Genomic DNA, 13,860 nt, shown 5'->3' with positions numbered 1-13,860 from the left:
TAATGAACTGAGAACTCAATTGAATCAGTTTTCCTGACCTGCATTGACCAGCTGAACCACTCTGAATGTGTCATTGGAGAGAGATCTAGCCCGTCATTCCAGTTTGTCTTTGGTGTTAAGTGGGGAGCAGTGGAGTGGCTTACTATTGATCTGAAGAGGCCAGAGCTCTGGCTCCAGTTGTATGATCAGTAAGAGTACAGAAGGCATTTGATCATTGCAGAAGTGACAGACTCCATTGACCTGCAGGTCTTAAGAATAGGGGATTTCTACTCTTTCATTTCTCTATCCAAGCATCAAGGGGATTTAACATAGAAGGTGTATCTGGATACATTCTGCTGGAGTGTGCAGCCCTGTGCCGATCAGCCATCTGCTAAAAGATGAACAGCGATGGAGACATCTTAATGGATATGGGGTGGAAAAACCAATACAAATTGAATTGAGAAACCCCCACAACACATTAAAAGCTTCAGATGGCAATACTCCTGCAGGTCTAACTGGGTAATATTGGCCATCAGTGGATCGGTTATTGCTCTGTTCAGACTCATGCTTGGAGGTCAAAGCCAAAATAGGAAGCGCTAGTGGACACATTATTCAATCAAACACTGAATGGATTTAGACCATGCCATTTAATTTAGCTTTGGCCTGCTTGCAGACAAACATGTTAAACGCATTGCACCTGCTTTGTCTTCAGAATTCTCTGACTCTTCGGTCTTCTCCTCTGAAGGCGTTTCAGGAGACTCTATGTCAACTTTGACCTCCTCTGACCCCAGACTAAGCGTGGCGTGGCCATTTAGAGTTTCAGGGTTCACTGGGTCCTCTGGTCCTAAGGAAACATTTAACAGTAAGCAGGGGGTGATATGAAGCTATTTTACATCCACTCAGTATACAGTACACACAAGGAATACAAGGAGGCTTCTGGCTTGAGACATTTACGTTTACCATGAGATTAACTCCCTTAAGAACAAAATGTCATTTTTCATCCTTAAAGATTTGAAGTAATGTTAAATTAGAATGTAACAATGTAGGGGGAAGGGGATGTTACTGAGGGCAGCAACATAGTCCTCTCCTGGGCCTCATTACTCTTGCTCTTCAGTGACTACCAGGAGGACAAACAACTTAGATGGTACTGCAGTTTGGGTTTCTTCCCCATCGTAGCAACAGCTAACATCAGGGAGTTTTCCATTGGTTATAAAAACACAAACTTGTTGATTCAGGTATATTGTTAGCAGAGGACAGCAGCTCTTGTGAGAGTGGTTTTTGGCATGACAATGCCACAGAGGGAAACAGGGGGTTGGGGGAGGGCCTTAAACAAATGCACACTGTTAATTACATTCATTTTCCCACCGTAACTCTCACCTTGATCAGGAATGAGGACTCCTCGTCTTATCAGCTCCTCTCGACTTTGCCTCGTGGAGATTTTCCTCTCCAGAACTATGGAGATGAGCAAGGCAGAGTTAATCATTGGCCAGATGTAGTCATTCATTTTGTGATCTTTGCAATGACAGGGTAGGATATTACCCAGTGTGTACACACGCGCACACACACGCACACACACACACACACACACACACACACACACACACACACACACACACACACACACACGCACACACACACGCACAATATGTACGGCAGGGATGAAATAAAAGTCCAGGAAACATTGCACAGAAGAATACAACTAGAACAGACCATGTGACAGATGGACAGCTTAGGGTCATGGAGCCATGATGCAGTAGGGAAAGTAGACCATTAAATATGTAAATTCTGTACAAAAAATTATAATAACAGCATTTGTGTTCAAAAGTCGATTATCACACCAAGAGATAAACTTGAGAAGGCCTTCCTACTACTAGCCAGACAGGTATGGCACAGACGACAGAATTGGGTTCCAGTAGTATTGTTTTTCTTTAAATAGCTGTCCGACCCAGCTGGCATTCAGGCAGGCTCAATCAAAGGGTCAAACTATTTGAAATAAAACAAACTATTTGAAGCCAGGTCTAGTATGACATGAATAGCTCAACATGATTGCATATGATGATCAGATATCACTTCATTTAGTTCTGTGTTACATAGTACAGAAACAGTGGAGGATGCTTGAGAAATTAAACCCATGATTACACTCACTTCTGTCAAACCTGCCCCTAGCCTGCTGATATTCTTATAATCAAGCTTCAAATTTTTACATAAATGTCAAATCCACAAGATATACTTTAGTTAGGGTATACACTATGTAGTTTGCCCGGCATGGCAGAGTCACGCAAGATGCAAACCAATAGATTGAAACTTTGCGGGGATGTTGATCATGTGAGGGGATAGCGAATGGCACAAGTTTCATGGCATGTTTGGCATGAAAACATGTGGAATGACAACGATGAAAGAGTTGGCTACAGCATAATACATGAAAACATGTGGAATGACAATGATGAAAGAGTTGGCTACAGCATAATACATGAAAACATGTGGAATGACAACGATGAAAGAGTTGGCTACAGCATAATACATGAAAACATGTGGAATGACAATGATGAAAGAGTTGGCTACAGCATAATACATGAAAACATCTGGAATGACAACGATGAAAGAGTTGGCTACAGCATAATACATGAAAACATGTGGAATGACAACGATGAAAGAGTTGGCTACAGCATAATACATGAAAACATGTGGAATGACAATGATGAAAGAGTTGGCTACAGCATAATACATGAAAACATCTGGAATGACAACGATGAAAGAGTTGGCTACAGCATAATACATGAAAACATGTGGAATGACAACGATGAAAGAGTTGGCTACAGCATAATACATGAAAACATGTGGAATGACAACGATGAAAGAGTTGGCTACAGCATAATACATGAAAACATGTGGAATGACAACGATGAAAGAGTTGGCTACAGCATAATACATGAAAACATGTGGAATGACAACGATGAAAGAGTTGGCTACAGCATAATACATGAAAACATGTGGAATGACAACGATGAAAGAGTTGGCTACAGCATAATACATGAAAACATGTGGAATGACAACGATGAAAGAGTTGGCTACAGCATAATACATGAAAACATGTGGAATGACAACGATGAAAGAGTTGGCTACAGCATAATACATGAAAACATGTGGAATGACAACGATGAAGGAGTTGGCTACAGCATAATGAAGCAGTATGTGATGAGGCTACTTCAGACATACATATGGATAGGTCCTGAAACTTGTCGCTGGTTTTCTTCTTGCGCCACTTCCAGGGTTTGAAGATCTTCCCTATAGTGGAGAGCTTCCCCTTTTGCTTCAGTGGAGGATTCTGGGTGCTGCCCACCACAACATCACAGCTGGCCAGAGAACATTTTTCCAGTCCGTCAACTGTGGGAAATCACACAAGAACACCTGATCAGAAGAAATGAACATATTTACTGTTCATTACTATGTGGAACATAAGGCTTCAAGAATCACTGAACACAAAATTAGAAATTGTGGATATTGAACAATGGTATATTCAAGTCAGTACATATCAGTAATAAACTGTACTTTCACTTGACTTTAATTGGACTTTCTAGGCCAATAATTCTGTCAACGATTATCCCAACTTTGGTGCATTTAGTAATTTCTCCTCTTTGCAAAACAAATTATAATCTCCATAGCAGAGCAAAATAACAGATGAAGTCTTTTGATAAGGCTCTGTACTAGGGTAGCAGATGAAGTCTTCTGATACAGCTATGTACTAGGGTAGAAAATGAAGTCTTCTCATACAGCTCTGTACTAGGGTAGAAAATGAATTATTTTGATACAGCTCTGTACTAGGGTAGAAAATGAAGTCTTCTCATACAGCTCTGTACTAGGGTAGAAAATGAAGTCTTCTCATACAGCTCTGTACTAGGGTAGCAGATGAAGTCTTCTCATACAGCTCTGTACTAGGGTAGAAAATGAAGTCTTTGATAAGGCTCTGTACTAGGGTAGCAGATGAAGTCTTCTGATACAGCTCTGTACTAGGGTAGAAAATGAAGTCTTCTCATACAGCTCTGTACTAGGGTAGAAAATGAATTATTTTGATACAGCTCTGTACTAGGGTAGAAAATTAAGTATTTTGATACAGCTCTGTATTAGGGTAGAAAATGAAGTATTTTGATACAGCTCTGTACTAGGGTAGCAGATGAAGTCTTCTGATACAGCTCTGTACTAGGGTAGCAGATGAAGTCTTCTCATACAGCTCTGTACTAGGGTAGAAAATGAAGTCTTCTCATACAGCTCTGTACTAGGGTAGCAGATGAAGTCTTTTGATACAGCTCTGTACTAGGGTAGAAAATGAAGTCTTCTCATACAGCTCTGTACTAGGGTAGAAAATGAAGTCTTCTCATACAGCTCTGTACTAGGGTAGAAAATGAAGTCTTCTCATACAGCTCTGTACTAGGGTAGAAAATGAAGTCTTCTCATACAGCTCTGTACTAGGGTAGAAAATGAAGTATTTTGATACAGCTCTGTACTAGGGTAGAAAATTAGGTCTTCTCATAGAGCTCTGTACTAGGGTAGAAAATGAAGTCTTCTCATACAGCTCTGTACTAGGGTAGAAAATGAAGTCTTCTCATACAGTGCAGCACCAGGGTTTTCACAGTGATTCACTTGCTTAGGGAGCAGATTCTTGTCCTTCCCTAATCCTTCCCTTTCCTGTTTCAAAGTAAGAAGCCCGGGGAATGGAAACAGACCGGAAACACTGAGGCTGGAGGGGAAAGATAAGGTGTGGCATTTACTCATGCCTCACTTTTCAAGAATAGGGAGGTTCTATGGCCCATGGCTGTTGAATGTTTTATCTGCACCATTCATTCACACTCTACATACAACACTGATACCACTGAGGACTGCCACAGAGGACTACTACAGAGGACTGCCACAGAGGACTGCCACAGAGGACTACCACAGAGGACTACCACAGAGGACTACCACAGAGGACTACTCCAGAGGACTGCCACAGACACTACCATGGAGGACTGACACAGCGGACTACCATAGAGGACTGCCACAGAGGACGACCACAGAGGACTGCGGAAGATTCTCCACCTACTTCTTCAAAAAGATTAACACCACAAGAAGTGCAATCATCGCCTGTGTAAACTCAGACTATGAGAATTTCCAATCCGGTTTCAGGCCTAACCAATGTAGAGAAACACCTAGGACCGGGACGATACCTGTATCGCGATACATTTTAGTATCTTGGCAAAGGAACAAAACACAAAGCAGATTTAACTTCTCTGGGAAAACAGCCCTAATGTTGGAAACAAACATCATTATCATCCAGAGTCACATTTATTTATTTTCCAAGCTATATCACACACTATTTTACATAGAGCAGGTTTTTAAGGATCAAAAAGTTTGGCTGCTTCGTGTTTTCAGTTTTGCCATGGAAAAAATATTGCAGTACTGGTATCGTCCAGGCCATAGAAATGGCCCTCGTCAGCGTGGTAAACAACCTCCTCGTGTCAGCTGACAGTGGACTTCTGAACATCCTCGTGTTCCTTGACCTCAGTGCCGCCTTCAACACGGTTGACCACAGCATCCTCCTGGATCGATTGAAGGAACAGATAGGTCTCGACAGTATCGTCCTACACTGGTTCACCTCCTACCTTTTCAAATGCACACAATATGTTGTCATAGGAAATGACAAGTCAGAACCAACCACGATCACCTGTGGTGTCTCTCAAGGCTTCATCTTAGGACCGTATTCAAAAATGGATTAAATAAAAAATAATTTTTTGCAAATGTATAAAAAAAAACATTTTAAAAATAGCTTATTTACATAAGTATTCAGACCCTTTGATATGAGAGTCGGAGACTCATATCACCCTCATTAGCTTTAAGCACCAGCTGACAGAGCAGCTCACAGATCACTGCACCTGTACATAGCCCATCCAACTACCTCATCCCCATACTGTATTTATTTATCTTGCTCCTTTGCACCCCAGTATGTCTACTTGCACATTCATCTATTGCACATCTACCATTCCAGTGTTTATTTGCTATATTGTAATTACTTCACCACTATGGCCTATTTATTGCCTTACCTCCTTTATCCTACCTCATTTACACATACTGTATACAGACTTATTTTTTTATATTGTATTATTGACTGTATGTTTGTTTATTCCATGTGTAACTCTGTGTTGTTGTATGTATCAAACTGATTTGCTTTATCTTGGCCATGTCGCAGTTGCAAATGAGAACTTGTTCTCAACTAGCCTACCTGGTTAAATAAAGGTAAAATTTAAATTTTAAATTTTAAAAAGCATGGTGGTGAAAGCATCATGCTGTGGGGATGTTTTTCAGCTGCAGGGACTAGGAGACTAGTCGGGATCAAGGGAAAGATGAACGGAGCAAAATACAGAGAGATCCTCGATGAAAAGCTGCTCAAGACCTCAGACTGGGGTGAACGTTCACCTTCCAACAGGACAACAACCCTATGCACACAGTCAAGACAACGCAGGAGTGGCTTCGGGACAAGTCTCTGAATGTCCTTGAGTGGCCCAGCCATAGCCCGGACATGAACCCAATCGAACATCTCTGGAGAGACCTGAAAATAGCTGTGCAGCGACGCTCCCCATCCAACCTGACAGAGCTTGAGAGGATCTGCAGAGAAGAATGGGAGAAACTCCCCAAATACAGGTGGGCCAAGCTTGTAGCATCACACCCAAGAACTCAAGACTGTAATCACTGCCAAATGTGCTTCAACAAAGTATTGAGTAAAGGGTCTGAATACTTACATAAATGTGATATTTCTGGGGGTTTTTAAATAAATGTGCAAAATTTTCTAAAAACCTGTTTTTGCTCTGTCATTATGGGGTATTGTATGTGGATTGATGAGGGGGAAAAAAAACAATTTAATAAATTTTAGAATATGGCTGTAACGTAACCAAATGTGGAAAAAGTCAAGGGGTCTGAATTCTTTCAGAATGCACTGTATCTACATAAAACAACCCCGGACTCCCTCTCCTTCAGAAACACCCTGAAAGAGAGGGAGAAACGCCACCCTAAAGTTTGTTTCTTTAAATGGTTGAAAGAATAAAGGGGTGTTTGAACACATCATGGGATAGAATCCCAGACCATCTCGAGAACAATGCACGCTCAGTTCAATTTAATGTCCAAGTATCTGTAAATAAGCAGAACTAATGTATATACAACCGGGGGTCTCTGTCTGATGGAGGGGAAGTGGATGAAGGCCTGTCCAAATAAAGGAAACACATGGGAGTTTCCCATTGACACAGAAAAATATGGGAGTTTCCCATTGACACAGAAAAATATGCAAGGTTCCCATTGACACAGCAAAACATGGAAGGTTCCCATTGACACAGCAAAACATGGAAGGTTCCCATTGACACAGAAAAACATGGGAGGTTCCCATTGACACAGAAAAACATGGAAGGTTCCCATTGACACAGAAAAACATGGGAGGTTCCCATTGACACAGAAAAACATGGGAGGTTCCCATTGACACAGAAAAACATGGGAGGTTCCCATTGACACAGCAAAACATGGGAGGTTCCCATTGACACAGAAAAACATGGGAGGTTCCCATTGACACAGCAAAACATGGGAGGTTCCCATTGACACAAAAGAAACATCAACAAGACAGTGTAAAATAATGTGCTTGAGAAACAGGAAGTGTCAAAAATTCAAGCCATGGTACTTACAGCACACCAGCGTCTCTCTTATACTTTACACTTATTGTTTGATTTGCTGTTCAGTGCTGTTCACTGTTGTTCAGTGCAATTATGATGCCTGTAAGTAAAATGTTCTCAAGTATTCAAAAGCAGAAGGTAGGTTCAAAGGTCGATTTCTGGAGGCGACAATTTGAGCATCAAAAAAGGCCATATAGGTTAACATTATTACCTCAGGAGGTTTGGCTCTCCAAAGATCATGAGACCAGAGGGGAATACAACAAACCAGGATCAATGAGTTAGCCAGCTTACTTGCAAAAATATTCAGAAATAACTTTTATTTTTTTAGAACGATAAGCTTGCAATGTACATGATCTAATTGACTCAACAACCAAAAACACATCTCTATGATTAGCATTCTAAATGAATCAGAATATAAGTGGTTATTTCTGGTTGTTTATCAGAGTTAGCTGGCTAACTCATTGATTCTGCTTTGTTGTATAGCCCTCAAGGGTATCTTATCCCTAACAACGTAATTACCAGGAACCTTGTGACAGCCACCTTTTGATAAATTTCATTAGTGGTTCTATGCTGTGTGAAGGGTCAGACATGGAGACTAAACACCAGTCTGAGAGGAACACACCCACATTCCCTCCCAAGGACACTCCCCCAAGATCTAGTGAGCAGTTGATTCACCTGCCTGTAAACAACCATAGAGATAGTTAGAGGACGCAACATTGTATCCGTCCCATTATGGTGTCTGTGAGAGCATGGGCAGCACCAATGAGGCCATCTTCATTTTGAAGTAATCCATTTTCTTATTCTACTACTTCTATGTGTTGGTAAACAAACTGAAAGGGTGCATACTGCCACCTGGAGTGTGTTTGAACAGGTATAATGCCAAGATTGGTGATTTACTGTCCATTGCAGTTTTGGAATGTTTGCTCATGATTATAATTCATTGTCTGACTCCTGGTGACCTGGATGGAATTATGTGATCCTTCCTTAACCCATAGGAAGTCCCATCCAGTTGACTACTTTACAATGGTGACAGGCCTCAATGGCCCTGCTCATGCTAAATCTGGCATTTGGGCACTAGAGTCCTCTATATATCTCTATGTAAACAACCCACTGCTGATCTAGGTCGCTTTCAGATTCCTAGGCTGTAAAATGTGACCTTATTTCTTTCAATATGACTTTACCTTGAACTAAAACATAATTTAGTTCAAGGTAAGGAGGTGAGGAACAGTCACAAGGAAAAGACAAGCAGAAAGATAATGGTATTTCAATTGATCAGATCATCCTTGTTCACTCCGTTCATTCAAAGTCACACACAACCTTAGAGTACACAGCTATAGAGTAGAACCTAGTAGTATACATCTACAGAGTACAACTTAGTAGAATATATATTATTTCTTTATTTTTTATTTCACCTTTATTTAACCAGGTAGGCCAGTAGAGAACAAGTTCTCATTTACAACTGCGACCTGGCCAAGATAAAGCAAAGCAGTGCGACAACAACAACAACACAGAGTTACACATAAACAAATATACAGTCAATAACACAATAGAAAACTCCATGTACAGTGTGTGCAGAGTACAACCTAGTAGTATAGAGCTATAGAGTAGAACCTAATAGTATACCTCTATAGAGTATAACCTAGACATATACAGTGTCTTGCAAAAGTATTCATCCCCCTTGGCGTTTTCCCATTTTGTTGCATTACAACCTGTAATTTATTTGGATTTCTTATAATGGACATACACAAAATAGTGAAAGGAAATATTAAAAATTTAAATGAAATGAAAAAATTCAAAAAAATAAAAAACTGAAAAGTGGTGCATGCATATGTATACACCCCCCTTGCTATAAAGCCCCTAAATGTGATCTGGTGCAACCAATTACCTTCAGAAGTCACATAATTAGTTAAATAAAGTCCACCTGTGTGCAATCTAAGTGTCACATGATCTGTCACATGATCTCAGTATTAGAGGTCGACCGATTAATCTGAATGGCCGATTTCAAGTTTTCATAACAATCGGTAATCTGCATTTTTGGACACCGATCATGGCCGATTACATTGCACTCCACGAGGAGACTGCGTGGCAGGATGACTACCTGTTATGCGAGTGCAGCAAGGAGCCGAGGTAAGGTGCTAGCTAGCATTAAACGCATCTTATAAAAACAATCAATCTTAACATAATCTCTAGTTAACTACACATGGTTGATGATATTACTAGTTTATCTAGCTTGTCCTGCGTTGCATATAATCGATGCGGTGCCTGTTAATTTATCATTGAATCATAGCCTACTTAATCATAGCCAATCGGGTGATTTAACAAGCGCATTCGCATAAAAATCACTGTCGTTGCACCAATGTGAACCTAACCATAAACATCAACGCCTTTCTTAAAATCAATACACAAGTATATATTTTTAAACCTGCATATTTAGTTAATATTGCCTGCTAACATGAATTTCTTTTAACTAGGGAAATTGTGTCACTTCTCTTGCGTTCTGTGCAACAGAGTCAGGGTATATGCAGCAGTTTGGGCCACCTGGCTCGTTGCGAACTGTGAAAACGATTTCTTCCTAACAAAGACAGCCAACTTCGCAAAACGGGGGATGATTTAACAAAAGCGCATATACGAAAAATGCATAATCATTGCACGAATGTACCTAACCATAAACATCAATGACTTTCTTAAAATCAATACACAGAAGTATATATTTTTAAACCTGCATATTTAGTTTAAAGAAATTCATGTTAGCAGGCAATATTAAACTAGGGAAATTGTGTCACTTCTCTTGCATTCATTGCGCGCAGAGTCAGGGTATATGCAACAGTTTGGGCCGCCTGGCTCGTTGCGAACTAATTTGCCAGAATTTTACGTAATTATGACATAACATTGAAGGTTGTACAATGTAACAGGAATATTTAGACTTATGGATGTCACCCGTTAGAAAAAATACGTAACGGTTCCATATTTCACTTAAAGAATAAACGTTTTATTTTCGAAATTATAGTTTCGGAATTTGACCATATTAATGACCTAAGGCTCGTATTTCTGTGTGTTATTATGTTATAATTAAGTCTATGATTTGATATTTGATGGAGCATTCTGACTGAGCGGTGGTAGGCAGCAGCAGGCTCATAAGCATTCATTCAAACAGCACTTTTGTGCGTTTGCCAGCAGCTCTTCGCAATGCTTCAAGCATTGCGCTGTTTATGACTTCAAGCCTATCAACTCCCGAGATTAGGCTGGTGTAACCGATGTGAAATGGCTAGCTAGTTAGCGGGGTGCACGCTAATAGCGTTTCAAATGTCACTTGCTCTGAGACTTGGTATAGTTGTTCCCCTTGCACTGCAAGGGCCGCGGCTTTTGTGGAGCGATGGGTAACGATACTTCGAGGATGGCTGTTGTCGATGTGTTCCTGGTTCGAGCCCAGGTAGGGGCGAGGAGAGGGACGGAAGCTATACTGTTACACTGGCAATACTGAAGTGCCTATAAGAACATCCAATAGTCAAAGGTATATGAAATACAAATGGTATAGAGAGAAATAGTCCTATAATTCCTATAATAACCTCAACCTAAAACTTCTTACCTGGGAATATTGAAGACTCATGTTAAAAGGAACCACCAGCTTTCATATGTTCTCATGTTCTGAGCAAGGAACTTAAAAGTTAGCTTTTTTACATGGCACATATTGCACTTTTACTTTCTTCTCCAACACTTTGTTTGTGCATTAATTCAACCAAATTGAACATGTTTCATTATTTATTTGAGGCTAAATTGATTTGATTTATTTATTATATTAGTTAAAATAAAAGTGTTCATTCAGTATTGTTGTAATTGTCATTATTACAAATAAATAAATAAATACATTTAAAAATTGTCTGATTAATCGGTATCGGCTTTTTTTGGTCCTCCAATAATCGGTAGCGGTGTTGAAAAATCATAATCGTTCGACCTCTACTCAGTATATATACACATGTTCTGAAAGGCCACAGAGTCTGCAACACCACTAAGCAAGGGACACCCCCAAGCAAGCGGCACCATGAAGACCAAGGAGCTCTACAAACAGGTCAGGGACAAAGTTGTGGAGAAGTACAGATCAAGTTTGGGTAATAAAAAAATATCCAAAACTGTGAACATCCCACAGAGCACCATTAAATTCATTATTAAAAAATTTAAAGAATATGGAACCACAACAAACCTGCCAAGAGAGAGCTGCCCACCAAAACTCACGGACCAGGCAAGGAGGGCATTAATCAGAGAGGGAAGAAAGAGACCAAAGATAACCCTGAAGGAGCTACAAAGCTCCACAGCGGAGATTGGAGTATCTGTCCATAGGACCACTTTAAGCCGTACACTCCACAGAGCTGGGCTTCACGGAAAATTTGCCGGAAAAAAAGACATTGCTTAAAGAAAGAAATAAGCAAACATGTTTGGGGTTCGCCAAAAGGCATGTGGGAGACTCCCCAAACATATGGAGGAAGGAACTCTGGTCAGATGAGACTAAAATTGAGCTTTTTGGCCATTAAGGAAAATGCTATGTCTGGCGCAAACCTAACACCTCTCATCACCCCGAGAACACCATCCCACAGTGAAGCATGGTGGTGGCAACATCATGCTGTGGGGATGTTTTTCATCGGCAGGGACTGGCAAATGGGTCAGAATTGAAGGAATGATGGATGGCGCTAAATACAGGGAAATTCTTGAGGGAAACCTGTTTCAGTCTTCCAGAGATTTGAGACTGGGAAGGAGGTTCACCTTCCAGCAGGACAATGACCCTAAGCACACTGTTAAAGCAACACTCGAGTGGTTGAAGGGGAATAATGTAAATGCCTTGGAATGGCCTAGTCAAAGCCCAGACCTCAATCCAATTGAGAACCCATCCAACTTGAAGGAGCTGGAGCAGTTTCACCTTGAAGAATGGGCAAAAATCCCAGTGGCTAGACGTGCCAAGCTTATGGAGACGTACCCCAAGAGACTTGCAGTTGTAATTGCTGCAAAAGGTGGCTCTACAAAGTTTTGACTTTGGGGGGGTGAATAGTTACGCACGCTCAAGTTTTTTGCTTTTTTGTCTTCTTTCTTGTTTGTTTCACAATAAAAAATATTTGGCATCTTCAAAGTGGTAGGCATGTTGTGTAAATCAAAAGATACGAACCCCCCAAAAATCTATTTTCATTCCAGGTTGAGAGGCAACAAAATAGGAAAAATGCCAAGTGGGGTGAATACTTTCACAAGCCACTGTACATCTATAGAGTACAACCTAGTAGTATAGACCTATAGTAGAACCTAATAGTATACATCTATAGAGTAGAACCTATTAGTAGAAGTTGACCGATTAATTAGGGCCGATTTCAAGGTTTCATAGCAATCTGTATTCAGCCTTTCTGAACGCCGATTATGGCCGATTACATTGCAGTCCACAAGGAAACTGCATGGCAGGCTGACCACCTGTTATGCGAGTGCAGCACGGAGCCAAGGTAAGTTGCTAGCTAGCATTAAACTTATCTTATAAAAAACAATCAATCTTAACATAACCACTAGTTAACACATGGTTAATGATATTACTAGGTTAACTAGCTTGTCCTGCGTTGCATATAGTCAATGCAGTGCTTGTTAATTTATCATCGAATTACAGCCTACTTCAACTTCGCCAAATGGGGAATGATTTGTGGGACACAATCATGAAGTGGGACAAGTGGGACACAATCATGAAGTGGAACGACATTTATTGGATATTTCAAACTTTTTTAACAAACCAAAAACTGAAAAATTGGGCGTGCAAAATTATTCAGCCCCCTTAAGTTAATACTTTGTAGCGCCACCTTTTGCTCCGATTACAGCTGTAAGTCGCTTGGGGTATGTCTCTATCAGTTTTGCACATCGAGAGACTGAATTTTTTTTCCCATTCCTCCTTGCAAAACAGCTCGAGCTCAGTGAGGTTGGATGGAGAGCATTTGTGAACAGCAGTTTTCAGTTCTTTCCACAGATTCTCGATTGGATTCAGGTCTGGACTTTGACTTGGCCATTCTAACACCTGGATATGTTTATTTTTGAACCATTCCATTGTACATTTTGCTTTATGTGTTGGATCATTGTCTTGTTGGAAGACAAATCTCCGTCCCAGTCTCAGGTCTTTTGCAGACTCCATCAGGTTTTCTTCCAGAATGGTCCTGTATTTGGCTCCATCCATCTTCCCATC

At 40.6% G+C, this 13,860-nt stretch overlaps 1 protein-coding gene across 2 annotated transcripts in view; it reads right to left on the bottom strand.

The window, feature by feature from the left end:
- Positions 1–13,860, bottom strand: part of LOC139381430 (phosphatase and actin regulator 2-like) — a 69,801-nt gene that overhangs the window by 22,624 nt on the left and 33,317 nt on the right. For both annotated transcript variants that reach the window (XM_071124940.1, XM_071124941.1), the window contains exons 2-4: positions 3,196–3,363; positions 1,357–1,431; positions 677–823 (exon numbers count right to left, since the gene is read on the bottom strand). In XM_071124940.1, coding sequence (XP_070981041.1) covers positions 677–823; positions 1,357–1,431; positions 3,196–3,363 — 390 coding nt within the window. The remainder of the gene's footprint in view (positions 1–676; positions 824–1,356; positions 1,432–3,195; positions 3,364–13,860) is intronic.

The sequence above is a fragment of the Oncorhynchus clarkii genome, chromosome 23, assembly GCF_045791955.1.
Source record: "Oncorhynchus clarkii lewisi isolate Uvic-CL-2024 chromosome 23, UVic_Ocla_1.0, whole genome shotgun sequence".
Lineage (NCBI taxonomy): Eukaryota > Metazoa > Chordata > Actinopteri > Salmoniformes > Salmonidae > Oncorhynchus > Oncorhynchus clarkii.
This window is presented reverse-complemented; position numbering and strand designations above follow the sequence as displayed.